This window comes from Lissotriton helveticus, chromosome 11 (assembly GCF_964261635.1).
Source record: "Lissotriton helveticus chromosome 11, aLisHel1.1, whole genome shotgun sequence".
In the NCBI taxonomy this organism is placed as follows: domain Eukaryota; kingdom Metazoa; phylum Chordata; class Amphibia; order Caudata; family Salamandridae; genus Lissotriton; species Lissotriton helveticus.
The window spans coordinates 114,119,638-114,133,228 of NC_136072.1; the positions used below are offsets into that span (position 1 = coordinate 114,119,638).

Sequence of the window (13,591 nt, forward strand, 5' to 3'; positions counted from 1 at the left end):
ATTAAACAAAAACTGCGAAGTTGCTGCATTTCTATTCTCATTGCCCCCCCCAGATCTCTATGTTGTCACCCTGCTGTGTTTTTCCCTTATAATTTGGTTTTGGCGCTCGGGACAATTGACTTGCTTTTACCTGTTGCTGGGTCTTTCTTGGTATTTCATTCTACGTCTGTGGAATTAAATCAGGGGTTTGGGTATTATCATGCTGTAAATATGGACACTCGTCTCTCCAGTGCCCGATTTCTCCGCACTGGTGGCAGGGAAATTTCTTTTAGCTTCTTCTCTGCTCATTTTTACTTTGGGCTTCCCTCCACCCCCAGAGCCTTGATTTTGGGTATTCTTATTCATTTTATTCAATTGCTTTTCCTGTTGCTCAGCTAATTTTACTTGTGCCCACATGACCTTCTCCTTCAAAAAACTTTCGCTTTTCTGCCATCTCATCCTCACAGTACTTTGCGTACCGTAGGACCTCATCCATTTTCTTAGACTGCCAACAAATTTTATTATTTTTTATCCACTGGCAAATTTCGGGTCTTAAACCGTTTACAAACCTGTAAATGAAGTGGGTCATGTCTTTCATCTCGATGTTATCTATACCACTGTATGTTTTGAACACCTGTAACAGTCTTTCATAGAAGGAGTGCACAGTCTCATCCCTTTCCTGCGTGGTTCTATCTATCTTGGTCCAATCAGTTCCCTTCGCAGGCACCTTTTGCTTCAGGTGTAAAATTACCTGATCATATTTCTTCATCACTTCGTCAGAGGGTGCCCCTGTGTTAGGGTCCCTCGGGTATTCTTCACTAGGCCACCGAATGGCAATCTTACACTCGGTCCATAAATCCACAGGAACCACTATATCGAAGAACCCATCCAGGTCCTTCCATAAGCATTTTTGCACCTTTACAAATCTTTCCACCTGCCTGTACCAGTCCACAGGCTTTTCTCGTAATTTTGGAAAGTCATTGGTAAAGGACACAATATCCTGTCTGGACCACGGAACGTGCACGTATTTTCCACCTGGCACTTCACGCATAGGGTACAACTGTTCTGGCTTATCAGCTTCTTTTAGAACGAATTCGGGAGTCGTCAGGTCCTGCACTACTCTGTACTTGCCACTAGGTTTCTTAATTCCAATTATGGGGGAATTACACGGGCTGCTCATCACTTCTTGTATGATGTTTGCTTCTAGCAATTTCTGTATTTCAATGGCAACTCCTGCTCTTACTTCGGCACTCATTCTGTAGGGCTTGGTATTGGGGTAAACTGCATTTTCTTTCATGGCTATTTGTATAGGATCTACATTTGCCATTAATCCTACATCCTTTCCAGTAAAGTCCCATACTTCTGGTTTCACTGTCTGTTGAAGTCCTTCAGGTAAGTCTTGTATAGTCATTCGTTTAATTTCTGAGTCAGGTCTGATTAACATTAATTTGTAGATGCCATCTTCATCTGGGGTCTGAATTTCGACGCCCTTTGGTGTGCAAAAGATAGTACAGTTCATTTTGCACAACAAATCAAGTCCCAGTAAGTTTACTGGACTGGTATCACAAACGACAAATCTATGCATTTCTTTAAAGTTCCCTATTGTGATCTCCATGGGCTCAGTAACTGGGGTACTAATCCATTGATTAGATACACCTACTACCTGGATTGCTTCTCCCGAGAGGGGTAGGTTTGGGACGTCCGCTGTTCTCACAGTAGAACGGGTAGCACCAGTGTCCAACAGAAAGGTGACATCATTTCCATAAACCTTTCCTTCAATGTATGGCCCTGACTGGTCTACCGGCAAGGAGGCGCCAAGTACATACTCCTCCTCCTCCCCTCTCAGGCCCCGTCAGTACTGGTCGTCACAGAAAAAGGTGTCACTTAACAAATACTGCGAAGTTGCTGCATTTCTGTTCTCATTGCTTCCCCAGATTTCTATGTCGTCACCCTGCGGTGATTTTCCCTTAAAATTAGGTTTTGGCGCTCGGGGCAATTTTACCTGCTGCTGGGACTTTCTTGGTTTTTCATTCTGCGTCTGTGGAATTAAATCAGGGGTTTGGATATTATCATGCTGTAAATATGGACACTCGTCTCGCCAATGCCCGATTTCCCCGCACTGGTGGCAGGGAAATTTCTTTTTAGTGTCTTCTCTGCTCATTTTTACCTTGGGCTTTCCCCCACCCCCAGGGCCTTGATTTTGGGTACTCTTACTCAATTTACTTAATTGCTTTTCCTGCTGTTCTGCGAGCTTTACTTGTGCCCACATCACCTTCTCCTTCAACGCCTTTCGCTTTTCTGCCATTTCGTCCTCACAGTACTTTGCGTACCGTAGGACCTCATCCATTTTCTTAGACTGCCAACAAATTTTATTATCTTTGATCCACTGACAAATTTCGGGTCTTAAACCGTTTACAAACCTGTAAATAAAATGGGTCATATCCTTCATCTCGATGTTATCTATACCACTGTATGCTTTAAACACCTGTAATAGTCTTTCATAAAAGGAGTGCACAGTCTCGTCCCTTTCCTGCGTGGTTCTATCTATCTTGGTCCAATCAGTTTCCTTTGCAGGTACTTTTCCCTTCAGGTGTAATATTACTTGGTCATATTTTTTCATTACTTCATTAGAGGGTGCGCCTGTGACAGGGTCCCTCGGGTATTCCTCACTAGGCCAAGCTATGGCTATTTTACACTCAGTCCATAGATCTACCGGGACCACAATGTCAAAGAACCCATCCAAATCTTTCCACAGGCATTTTTGCACCTTTACAAACCTTTCCACCTGCCTGTACCAATCCACAGGCTTCTCTCTTAATTTTGGAAAATCATTGGTAAAGGATACAATATCCTGTCTGGACCACGGAACATGCACATATTTTCCACCTGGCACTTCGCGCATAGGGTATAACTGTTCTGGTTTGTCTGCTTCTTTTAGAACGAATTCTGGGGTCGCTTGTTTGGATCTAGCCTCATCTTTCTTTTTGGCCCATCTGGCTTTCCATTTTTCTATTTCTCCCCATTTCTGCAACACTGTCAATAACTCTTTGACCTTAGCCTTTTTCCCTGACACATTCAGGTTTTCCAAGTCTTTGTCTGAGAAATCTGCTCTGTACGGTTTCTGCAAAGGTTTCGATTTAGAAATATCTATTCCCATGCTAGCAGCAGTGTCTGTCAATTTTTCATGTAGTACTCCGGCATTGCGGGTAAGACTTTTGCAAATAAACAACAGTTCTTCCTCAGAATAGGTATTTAATCTGTCTAATCCTACATTTCCTGCCATTAATTCTTCTATTTCTACTCTCAATTCGTAGAGATCTAAGGGTTTTGTCTGCGGAGTTTGTCTTTCTAACTCTTAACTCCATCTTTCAATTTCTTCAGGAGTCACCAACGTGACACTCTTAGTACCCGAAGTCGATTCCATTTGAATCTCCCTCGTATTAAAAGGATTATGTCTTTTCTGCATCCTTTTCCCTGTATTTCTAATGGGCAGATCCAGTAGCGAGACCTCAGACTCGCATTCACTTGTCTGGTCATCTACAATTAAGGGTTCTGGTCTTGGCTGTGCTATGACCGGGGTAATGACTGGAGGATTTGGACTCTCTTGCCGGTCCCCATACAACGGAACCACCGGTCCGATAGTTACTGGGATTGTCAAGGCTTCAGGACTGTTATTTAACTGGGAGATCTTCTGAATTATTTCTGCTCTCTGTTTTGCTAGAGCCTCTCGCTCCTTTTCTTCCAATAACCTCTCTAAGGATTTGTCATGTAGCACCTGCGGGGTTAGAGTGGGAGTATAACTCGGGGCAGTGGGATGTGTCTCACTTGGTCCTTCGCCATAATTAGGTCTTGGGAACAAACTTCCTGTGCCTAGGGATCTTTGTCCCTCCTCATATAGAGGTTGTAAGAAGGGCATTCCTGAACCTGATGGTCTTGCCTCATATTCATAGGGAGGTCTGGAGCAAAAGTCTCTTTCACAGGAGTATCTTGCGTTCCCACTAGCTGGTATTCTTGGATAAATATCCCTTGTTTCTACGGGACCTAAACTCTCGGTATAGGGAGGTATGAGGTAACCCCCTCCTACACTGGCAGATCTGGCCTCACTCTGGAGAGGAGGTCTTCGAGAATTATCCCCTTCACTGGAAGGTCTATTTCTTTCATTGTAAGGAGGCGGACTTCTCATAAACAGGTCATCTTATAATTCATCATCCGACTCTCCAATAGGCACCCAATGTTTGCACTTTTCTGTTTTCTTCTCCCCCTCAGGAGGACCACATGCTGGCATCATTGGAAACAGTCCTTCTACAATCATATTCTGTCTCCACTGTTTCATCTTTTTGGCTCGGGCTTCCTGCTTCAATTTTGGATAAAATTTAGTCAACCCTTTATCCATTCGGGGCTTATCCCTTTCAAAAGCCTCAATCTCCCATTCCTCTAGTGCTTCATACTGCGTTAATCTAGGTCTGGGATGTAAATCATTCATTCGGGTTCTCAAATTGAATAGAATCCTGCTGTTCAATGTTCCTTCTAACGGAAAAGCCAATACTCCGTCATCTTTCGTGTATTCCGCCCAATTTTCCAACCATACACATGTGTTGTACCCTTTATCGAACATCATGAAAGATGCGGGAGTATTCGGTGGCGGAATGACAACACCTTCCCTAGTCTTAATCGGTTTGTCTTTTTTGAAATAATTCTTTACTTAGTTTACCAGGGACAATTTTCTCTTATTTCCGTACATAATGTCGTATCTATTAGTCTTCCACTTATCCTTTCCAAACCCTAGGTATCTTGGATCAGGTCTAGTCTCCGGAGTATACGTGTGCCACATACGACTTCTGCGAGCGGCTTTGTTTACAAGTCACTCCCAATCCTAGTGCGTCTCTTATTTTCGTGCGACCAATGAAATGCACGAATTCAAATAATTTCGACCAATGGGTGCGCGGCCCTTTCGCGAGACAATTCTCACGCTTCGGCACTCACCCCTCCTTTACAATTCCAGCTCCGCTACACACACCGCTGCGTCTATCAATCCCAGCGCGGCACAGAGTGACGTCAGAGCGGCTTCGCGACTGACTCCCTCCTTCACAAGGTAACGGAAACTTTCTTTCTTTCTAAAGTGCTAGTGCTGGGTTATTTAACAATGAATACACATTCGCCACTGTGCTCAAGTGTCTAGACAGGAAAGAATTTGTTTCACTGCAAGTAAACTACTTCCATTTACTTTTCACACACTACGGATAGATCTCTTCTGCCTACCCTTCACTCAAGCATTGGAGAACCTGCTACTACCCTGGACTAATCCACTTTCAGGGATATACCCAAGTCTAAAGTTTCACCAGCGAGCCCCTTTGCTTTCACCCAAGCTCCGATGAACCTGCTACTTTTCCGGTGTGACCCTCACTAGGTTATGCCACAATAGGAATTTTGCCAATGAACCTCGTTGCTAACATTTATTCAAACATACATTTAGAAAACCCTAGTTAGTGCTTCCAGTTCTGCCTAACCTGCACCAACTTTCCTTGGGCCAGTGACCTCAAAGCAAGTGGATTCTCTTCACCACTTGCTATTCAATTCCCCGGGGATTCCAACAACATAGAAGACGTTTTTACGAACGAATGGATTAATACATATATCAGTATAATAACAAGAATACCGGTTTAAAACATTTCATAATATTTCAAAGCAAACATTCCAAGTGAGTGATCAAATCACCTGAACTGCCTACCCTCGTAGCAGCAATAAGGTTCGTTACTTAGCAGCATCCAACTTAGCTAGTTTAACTAGTCCTACCTAACTTTTAACTATTCCCTAACCATCCTCTCTGCTACCAGTAAATTACTGATAGAGATCGTGGGTCACCCGACCAACAATTTCACCATATAGTTTTCGGGCCCATAGATTTCAATTCACCATATACATTAATCAGGTGACCTCACAAACCTACCATCAGCAACCCTGATTCCTTCCTACTGTATTCCAGTGTACTCGACTTACCATCCACCGTTACGGGCACCTAATGACCACGATAGATCAGGGAGCTAACTGTAAAAGAAAGGCAGGCAAAATACAAACCCAACTTTAATATCTTTCATAAAATGACCACGGACAACTGAGACGTTTTAAAGGTTTTATCTAGAAATCAGTTTCTGAGAGCATTAGGCTTACAGTTAAAAGACAATCGATAATCAAGATAACAAAAAGCACATTAACCATACAAGAAAAGTGTAAGGGCAATCATTTAAGTTTGTAAATAGTGCGACAGGGAACACGCTAAGTAGACTTAAAACTGGAACTTAAGAATAAACATCTATAAATGAGCAAACTTATGCACGTACTAGAATTATACTATTGGGACGTACTTCAGAGAAATGAGTGGAAAATTTGAAATCCTAAATGGCTATAGGAAGGGTAACAAGTGGAACACACTATAACTTCAAATCAGAATGCAAGAGAAAATTCATTAAAACCACATTTATATTTCATAGACAGTGCGGAAAAGAACGTGCTCTAAAAGGTAGGGAAACATAGGAACATGCTAATGAATAAAATGTAATAGCTTTTCATATAGTAGATTGTGGAAAGCATGGAAAAATTAACGTATGCAAAGGTATGTCTTTATTGCAGCAAAGACAGAAAAATAGAAAGGTGCAGGTTTTTAGAGTTTCTCAGCGATATATTTACCTAGAATGGTGTGAAAACCAACCCTGGCCACGGATCAGTCAAGGACAGGAAATACCCCCAGGAAGGACAGTCATCAAGGGGACAGCAGGTGCAGAATGGACACCCCAAGACAGGACAGGAAAACCAGATTAGGATCAGGACAGGACCACCAAGGAACGACCAGCACCCGCAGTTTGGAAGCAACGCCTGCGCTCCACCCTCTCTGCAGCTATCAGTCAGAACCCCGATTGGGTTAGCGAACTCCCCAGCAAAGTGCTCCGCCAGCACTTAAGGTTTAGTAAAACCTTTGAGTCTATGGTCAAATTCGGACAGAGTGCTCCGCAGCGCTCTGTAAATTCAGTCACCTATTGAGTGCGTTGGGTCAGTGTCAGGTCAGCTATTCAGACAATTCGGACAAATTCTATAGCTAAACCTAGGCTAGTTATACTGTTTTCGGGTCACCCCCAAATGTTGCAAAGTGTCAGAATCCTCAATTTCGATTGGTCCCAAGGTAGGCTAGGTTAACACACCAATCAGAACAGACTACTGTAAGCCTAAATTTACATTCTAGGGATCCGCCTAGCAAGATTGGGGTTCCCACGGAAAAGTTGCACAGAAAACAATAGAGAAATACATTTGTTATAACTAAAGAACAAATTCTGCTCCATCCTCCTGGGTCAGAGGTGGCTTTCACAGGAGCATCTTGACTGTGGCTGCCAGCTGGCTGAGTTCCACTGTTCAAGGACATTTCTCTCTGGCTGCGCGACATGCGCAGAAGGGACCTTCAAGATGGTTCTCGGTTTGGTCGCACCCCCCAATTATCGCGATACATGAAAAGTAAGCGAAAACAAATTAAAACATAGAAATAAATGAATATACTACATATCATGATTGTGTACTTATGGTTTATCACTATAAAAATATACTATGCCGTTATATATTAGTGCAATACACAATAACACGAGAGCATCTGCACGAGCTTCACCACGTTAATACATAAGCAGCCATCTTGTGGCTATTACGCATGCGCACCCTTTCCCTCCAGAATTACAACTACGTCACGTCACGTGAGTGTGACTAACGCATGCGCAGAAGCAAAATTCCAAAGCAGCGGCCATTTTAAGGACACAGATTAATCGTATTAGTAAAACACATAGGCAAGCATCACTAAGATACACGCACATTCAAAAATAAAGGAAAATTAGTACAACATACAATTTTGTTACCAGGTGTTATAACAGATTCGAGGTTCATGACTCGAGCAAGTTGCGTAATATGCAAATTCTTGCTCTATCACTACCTTCTTCCTGTCCTTAACTACCCACAATTCTGTTAATTCTCATTCTATAATACCTGCTATTGCTTCTGAACATCATTAATTCTCCACATGTAAGGCCATGTACCTTTTGAGTATTGTCGGTGACTAGGATCAAGTCCTTGCTCCTTAGTCTGTCACTAACTACCAACATGTAAATCCCAACTCCCCTTTCATTTTCTTTTTCCGGGAACCTCAATGGTGTCCTTGACCGCCCACATCCTCTACTCTAGTATAATCTTTCATTGCCAGTTGCTAATCGCTTTGCCCACCTTAAACTGTCCATTATAAGGAGATGCACTATTTCAATATTATCATTATCTAGGTTGCAATACATGCCCCTTTGTCCATCTGTAACTACCCCCATACATGTTGCCTGCCCCTTTAATTTCCTTCCCTGACCAAGTGCAAATTCAGTATTAGAACATTGGAATGTTGGGAGCTCCATTGAAAACAATGGAGTGCTCTGGGCTTATAATGGCTGGTGTAAGCCTGGAGCTCCAACATTCCAATGTTTCTTTGTTCACAGCTCTGGCTGTGAACAAAGGCTTCAGGGAGCCTGAGGCGATTCAATCCCCTCACGATCCCAAAAGGCTTTGTTTTTTTTGTTAGAACATTCTGTCCTCTAGTGACAGAATGTTCTAATAGCCTTATAGCCCTTCGTAGATGGGCTATACCGCTATTAAAGTCCCTCTCCCTTGTTAAAGGCTCTCGCCTTCGGCTCGGGGCCTTTAACGCTGGAGAGGGCCTTTAATAACCGGTATAGCCCTCTACGGCGGGCTATAAGGCTATATTCTTTACTGTTCAGGTGTCAAATGGCTTGTACTCAAATCTGGTCCATTTCCCACTTTCAGGTCCTCTCTCCAAGCAGAGCATTCGCAGTGTGTTGAGAAGCAGACCCTTGCTGATGAAAAGATGGCCATGAGAAAGACACTGATGGAGTCCACCATTGGCCATCTCCGTGAGGACCTGGAAGCTACTATGAAGGAGAGAGATGCTCTTCTGAAGGAGAAAGATAGTATTCTGCAGGAGGTAGGGGGACAGAATGAGAGAAAATTCAGCCTGTTATTTCTTTCCCTCGCTTCCTCCTGTATGTACTGTATACATCAGTATGTCTAATATCGGTGAAAAAGACAAGCCACTATATGAAGAAAAAAATGATGCACCTAACACGCTAGCGGAAATTCAGTGATTCTGATGGAATTGAAAGTTGTTATTTATGAGGAGACCCTGAGAAACGTTTGTGGGAGAAGGAATTCTTAGACGCGAATGGGCAAGGAGACTTAAAACAAGGATGGACCAGGGACGATCATAGGTAACATTTATGAAGTGAGAGGTACACAGAAAATTGGTGTTTGGCAAAAAGTAGTAGACGCCAAGGTAGTGAAAAGGAGGTTACCTTTAAAAGTGGGTTTCATAGGAGTGTCTCCGGTATCATTTGCTAGTAAACATATACATTTTCTGATATTTGATGTGGAGGTGGTAGCACTGGCAAGAGAGGAATGCCACTTGAGATGGTCATTACTGCACTAATCCGCCTGGTTAACCATCAGCAGATATTTCATAGTACAACTACTTTGCATCTAACCATTCTGCTATATCCAGGTTGCTGTGCTGGGGCTGCTTCTCACTGTTTACTTAATCTTCGTGAACTAGATGCTATGTACTCTTTTTCTCACATCGCTCTCATCATTCTCCATACATCCTTCTTTCTAACCTTGGTGCCTCTCCACTCTGCTCCTTTCAATTCTTCTGGGGCATTAAGTCAACTGGCTTAAATTTCTTTAGTAGCAGTATCCTCATATTGGTTTTAATGTCCCATGTTGAGTATCACTTTCATTGAACTTGTATCCCTCTCTGTCTGGATTATCATTATCACTGGCCTGTTTAGCCGGGATGTCTAGACTCTGGTATATTGGCCTTATTTCCCTACCTTCATGGAATATCTCTTGTAACATGTCTTGATGCCCTTTCTAATGTAACCATCTGTTGTACTGGTTCGTCTGCGTTGTTGGATGTTCACACTCCTGCCTTCTGATGATTAAACCATTCTGTCACTTTCTGTCCCAGAACACCAAAACCTTGAATGAGATCGCCGAGGACCGTGACAAACTAGAAACTGAGCTAATCGAGTGCAAGGTAAGGGGGCTTCCAAATAGACATTACTTTGAGTGAGTACCTAAATATTGTGGATCCTCCACACCCTTGGTACCTGGTAGTATTAAGGATCCCATACACATGTATTTCCTGGTACCATTGTGGATCCAATGCACCCCTATTATCTGATTGTATTGTAGATCCCACACTCCCCTATTACTCCGTAGTAATTCTACACATACCTGTTGCCCAGTAGTTTTGTGGAGCCTTAAAACAGCTATTTCTCAGTAGTATTGTATATCCCACATACCCCTGTTACCTGGTAGTATCTAGATTTCACACACCCCAATTACCTGATAATGTTGAGAATCCCACAAACCAGGTTTACCCAGCCATATTGTGACTCTTGACACACTCATATTACCCAATAGTATGGTGTATCCCACACACCTCTACTCAGTAGCTCCAAACAAGTTGCTTCTGGGTCCTGTCCATTCCAGTCTCAGAAGACATGGTCCAAAGGCTCCCACACACTCTTGTTCATCAGTATCTATGGGTAGTGTTATACCTTCAGCACACTTTCTTTACATTGAAGCTTAAAATAGGATGATATATTCCATGTACCCTTGCATGCAAGAAGCAACTATGGACAATAAAGAATTATGTCTCTGGCACTTTAGCATTCTCCCACATTTGTTAGCGTCATCAATTTTTCTGACATTTGCACGCAGCACTTTATTTGGAATCAGAAAAATGTACTATCCCCTTCTAGGTCTTCTGCCAATGTTATTGGTGAGACACTGTTCTCTGGTATTTTTTGTACATCCTGTGAGCAGTACTAGTATTGTGGTGAAAACTGTGCACATGTTCTCTTCTACCCAGGAACAATCCTAATATTTTATGTGTTAAAAGGATGCTTGACTAGCATATTATTTGACACCTTTGGGGTGTTATCTTTGATAAATTCCCTAAGTTATCAGTCTGTGAGACGAGAGACTCTAATCCTGTGCCAATCGCCAAAGATATTCGAACATAGAGGCAAGCATATCTCTAGTCATGCACACTAAACGTTCATGGACATAGAGGTGAGAGAGAGAGGTTTTCTTTCTCCACCAGTGCCCATCTCAAAGCTGTCAAGCTCTAGCATTTGATCCATCAAATTCGAAAGGTTGAAATGCGTAGTCTTATTTACTAGATACGCGTAAGCCATCTGCCTCTGAGCAGAGTCCAATCAGTGACCAAGTTCCAGTCCCCAAAGGTATTTAATTGTTAGAGGCGAGAACATTTGTATACCAATAGTTACATTTCCAGAGCCAATGGTGAACCTCCATAGGTACCACAATTTACAGGTGAAATGCTATGTACCCATGTGCCTCTGAGGTATACAGCCCTACAAGTTGGCTGTATTCTTATTATTATATTATTTGACCCCCCTTTATGTGAGATATGAGGCTCAGTAACTCAGTTCCATTCCCCAGAGATATTCTGCGGTTGCGGCAAGTCTTCCGTTGTTAGAGCTGAAATATTTGATATTCTGTGTGCTGAATTCTCTAAGCCACAATTACCTATCTCGAAGCTAAGAAACTCTAGAGGTTTAAAAGGTATGTGGTACATAGGGTAAAACCTATGGACCACTGCTCGTCCATTGTTAGTCTGTATTGTCATTGTTACATTCTCTGAGACATTTATCAGTCTGTGAGATGAATGGACCCCACATATATACAGCTCTGACGGTAAATCTTCCATTCTTAGAATGTAGTAGCTCATTGTCCCCCTTCGGTTTTCTGAGCATCCATTGCCTGTCTTAAGAGTAAGAAGCTGAAAACATCTGTAACTATGTACCACTGGCACACATAGTCTTAGCGGTGAAGGGCTTTGTTCATCCTAGCAAAGCCTAAACACCTTTCTGCACTGGGGGAAGGTTGGGGGGGGGGGCATATGTCCAGGTCATATCACTCATGATGTCTGATGCTTTTCAGATTGATCTGAAGATCATGCAGACCACACTGCAATCTCAGAAGGAGTCGAACAGGAGCCTGATGGAAGAACTGGCCTCATTGGAGCTGCAGCAGGTAGAATATCCGCTTTAAAGAGACATATACATTGGCCGAGGATCCATAGGGCAGCTATTCAGTGCTATCCTGTGAGTGAGATTCGAGTGCAGGACAAATGCAATGATGCCAGCCGACGGATGCGGCTTTCCACATTTTTTACTCTGGATGTTTGTACTCTAAATATTTGTATACATTCAACATGTAAATAACCATATTACCCCTTCCTGAATTGTGAAGCATCTATAATTAAATAATATTATTTATGCCTTTTACCCTATATAATGCCTTTTTCTTTCATCTCATTTCTGAAATTAACTTACCTTTCTCCTTCACCTGTTTTTCCCTGTGTAACTGGGCATGGACTGCCACCTTCTCGATCTATGTCTTGACCCCCAAGTGGCACATGCACTGTTGGGCATTTCTACTACCTGCACTAGTTACATTTTAATCAAATTTTTGCTGCATATATGCTTGGGCTCCACCCAACCAACTATGGCCTCTTTTATGTGGCCTGTAAATACTGATGGGCTTGGTAAGGAAACGTACCAGCCCCATCTGAATTACACATTTTCCTTTTTATACAGAAATTTCTGCTACACTAAGCAGTCAAAACCTCACACTGGACTACCTCTGTAATGTTTATTCCATGCAATTAAATAATGGGGATTTTAACAGGCCCCTCCTATTGAAGGCCTATGTATACTTGTCGTGACAGGATTTTATTAACGGACATTTCAGAAAAGTACCATTCCGACATCCTCCATATACCTGCTTCTAATAATATCTGAAGGGATCACTGTATTGCATGTTTGAAGCATTTGGTGTTATAGTTATTTGTGTAGCCCGCCTCTGTCAAGTAGGTCTTCTTTTGGCTTGCTAACTGTCCAGGAGTACCTGACTGTAGTGCTACTAGCCTGTCTGAATGTGTTTATCCACAAACCTAGGAGGTTTGAGATCTTGATGGCCTGGCTGAGGCATACACCATGTTTCTTGTATGCTACAGAGGGAGACACCAATGTAAGTGGGTTGTAGAAGTGTGTTGGTTAGAGAAGCACATCTTCAGTTGCTCGATTCTTGGCACCGTGGTGGTTCTGACTAAATGGTGGTATGATAAAACCTGGCAGATTTGGAAGTAAATGCACATGGTGTTGGTGGGGGAATGGGAAGTGCAAGTGTCAAGTTGAGATTTAGACATTGCAAGTAGGTTAGTGCTTGAGAAAGTGGTTTATTGGGGTCTGGTGTGCACTAATGTTCTGTTATATGTAATTTTTTTCATCCTGAACAAACTAGCATTCGAGGAAAGGATATATGAGGAGGAAATGGGTTGAACTAAATAGGATGGGGAGGGGGAAGTAACTAGATGGTTCCCCAACACCAGGTTGCAAGATGGACAGGGATGCATGTGAAGGAGGGGAAACAGTAAAAGTGTGAGCAGAAAAGGACAGGGATGCAAAAGGAAAAGGAGTTGGTTTAAATTAGAGGA

The 13,591-nt window shown here is 42.6% G+C and overlaps 1 protein-coding gene across 1 annotated transcript in view; it reads left to right on the forward strand.

The window, feature by feature from the left end:
- Positions 1–13,591, forward strand: part of CCDC150 (coiled-coil domain containing 150) — a 306,895-nt gene that overhangs the window by 143,182 nt on the left and 150,122 nt on the right. The window contains exons 12-14 of the mRNA XM_078665390.1: positions 8,812–8,989; positions 10,028–10,096; positions 12,034–12,126. Of these exons, the coding sequence (XP_078521516.1) occupies positions 8,812–8,989; positions 10,028–10,096; positions 12,034–12,126 (340 nt within the window). The remainder of the gene's footprint in view (positions 1–8,811; positions 8,990–10,027; positions 10,097–12,033; positions 12,127–13,591) is intronic.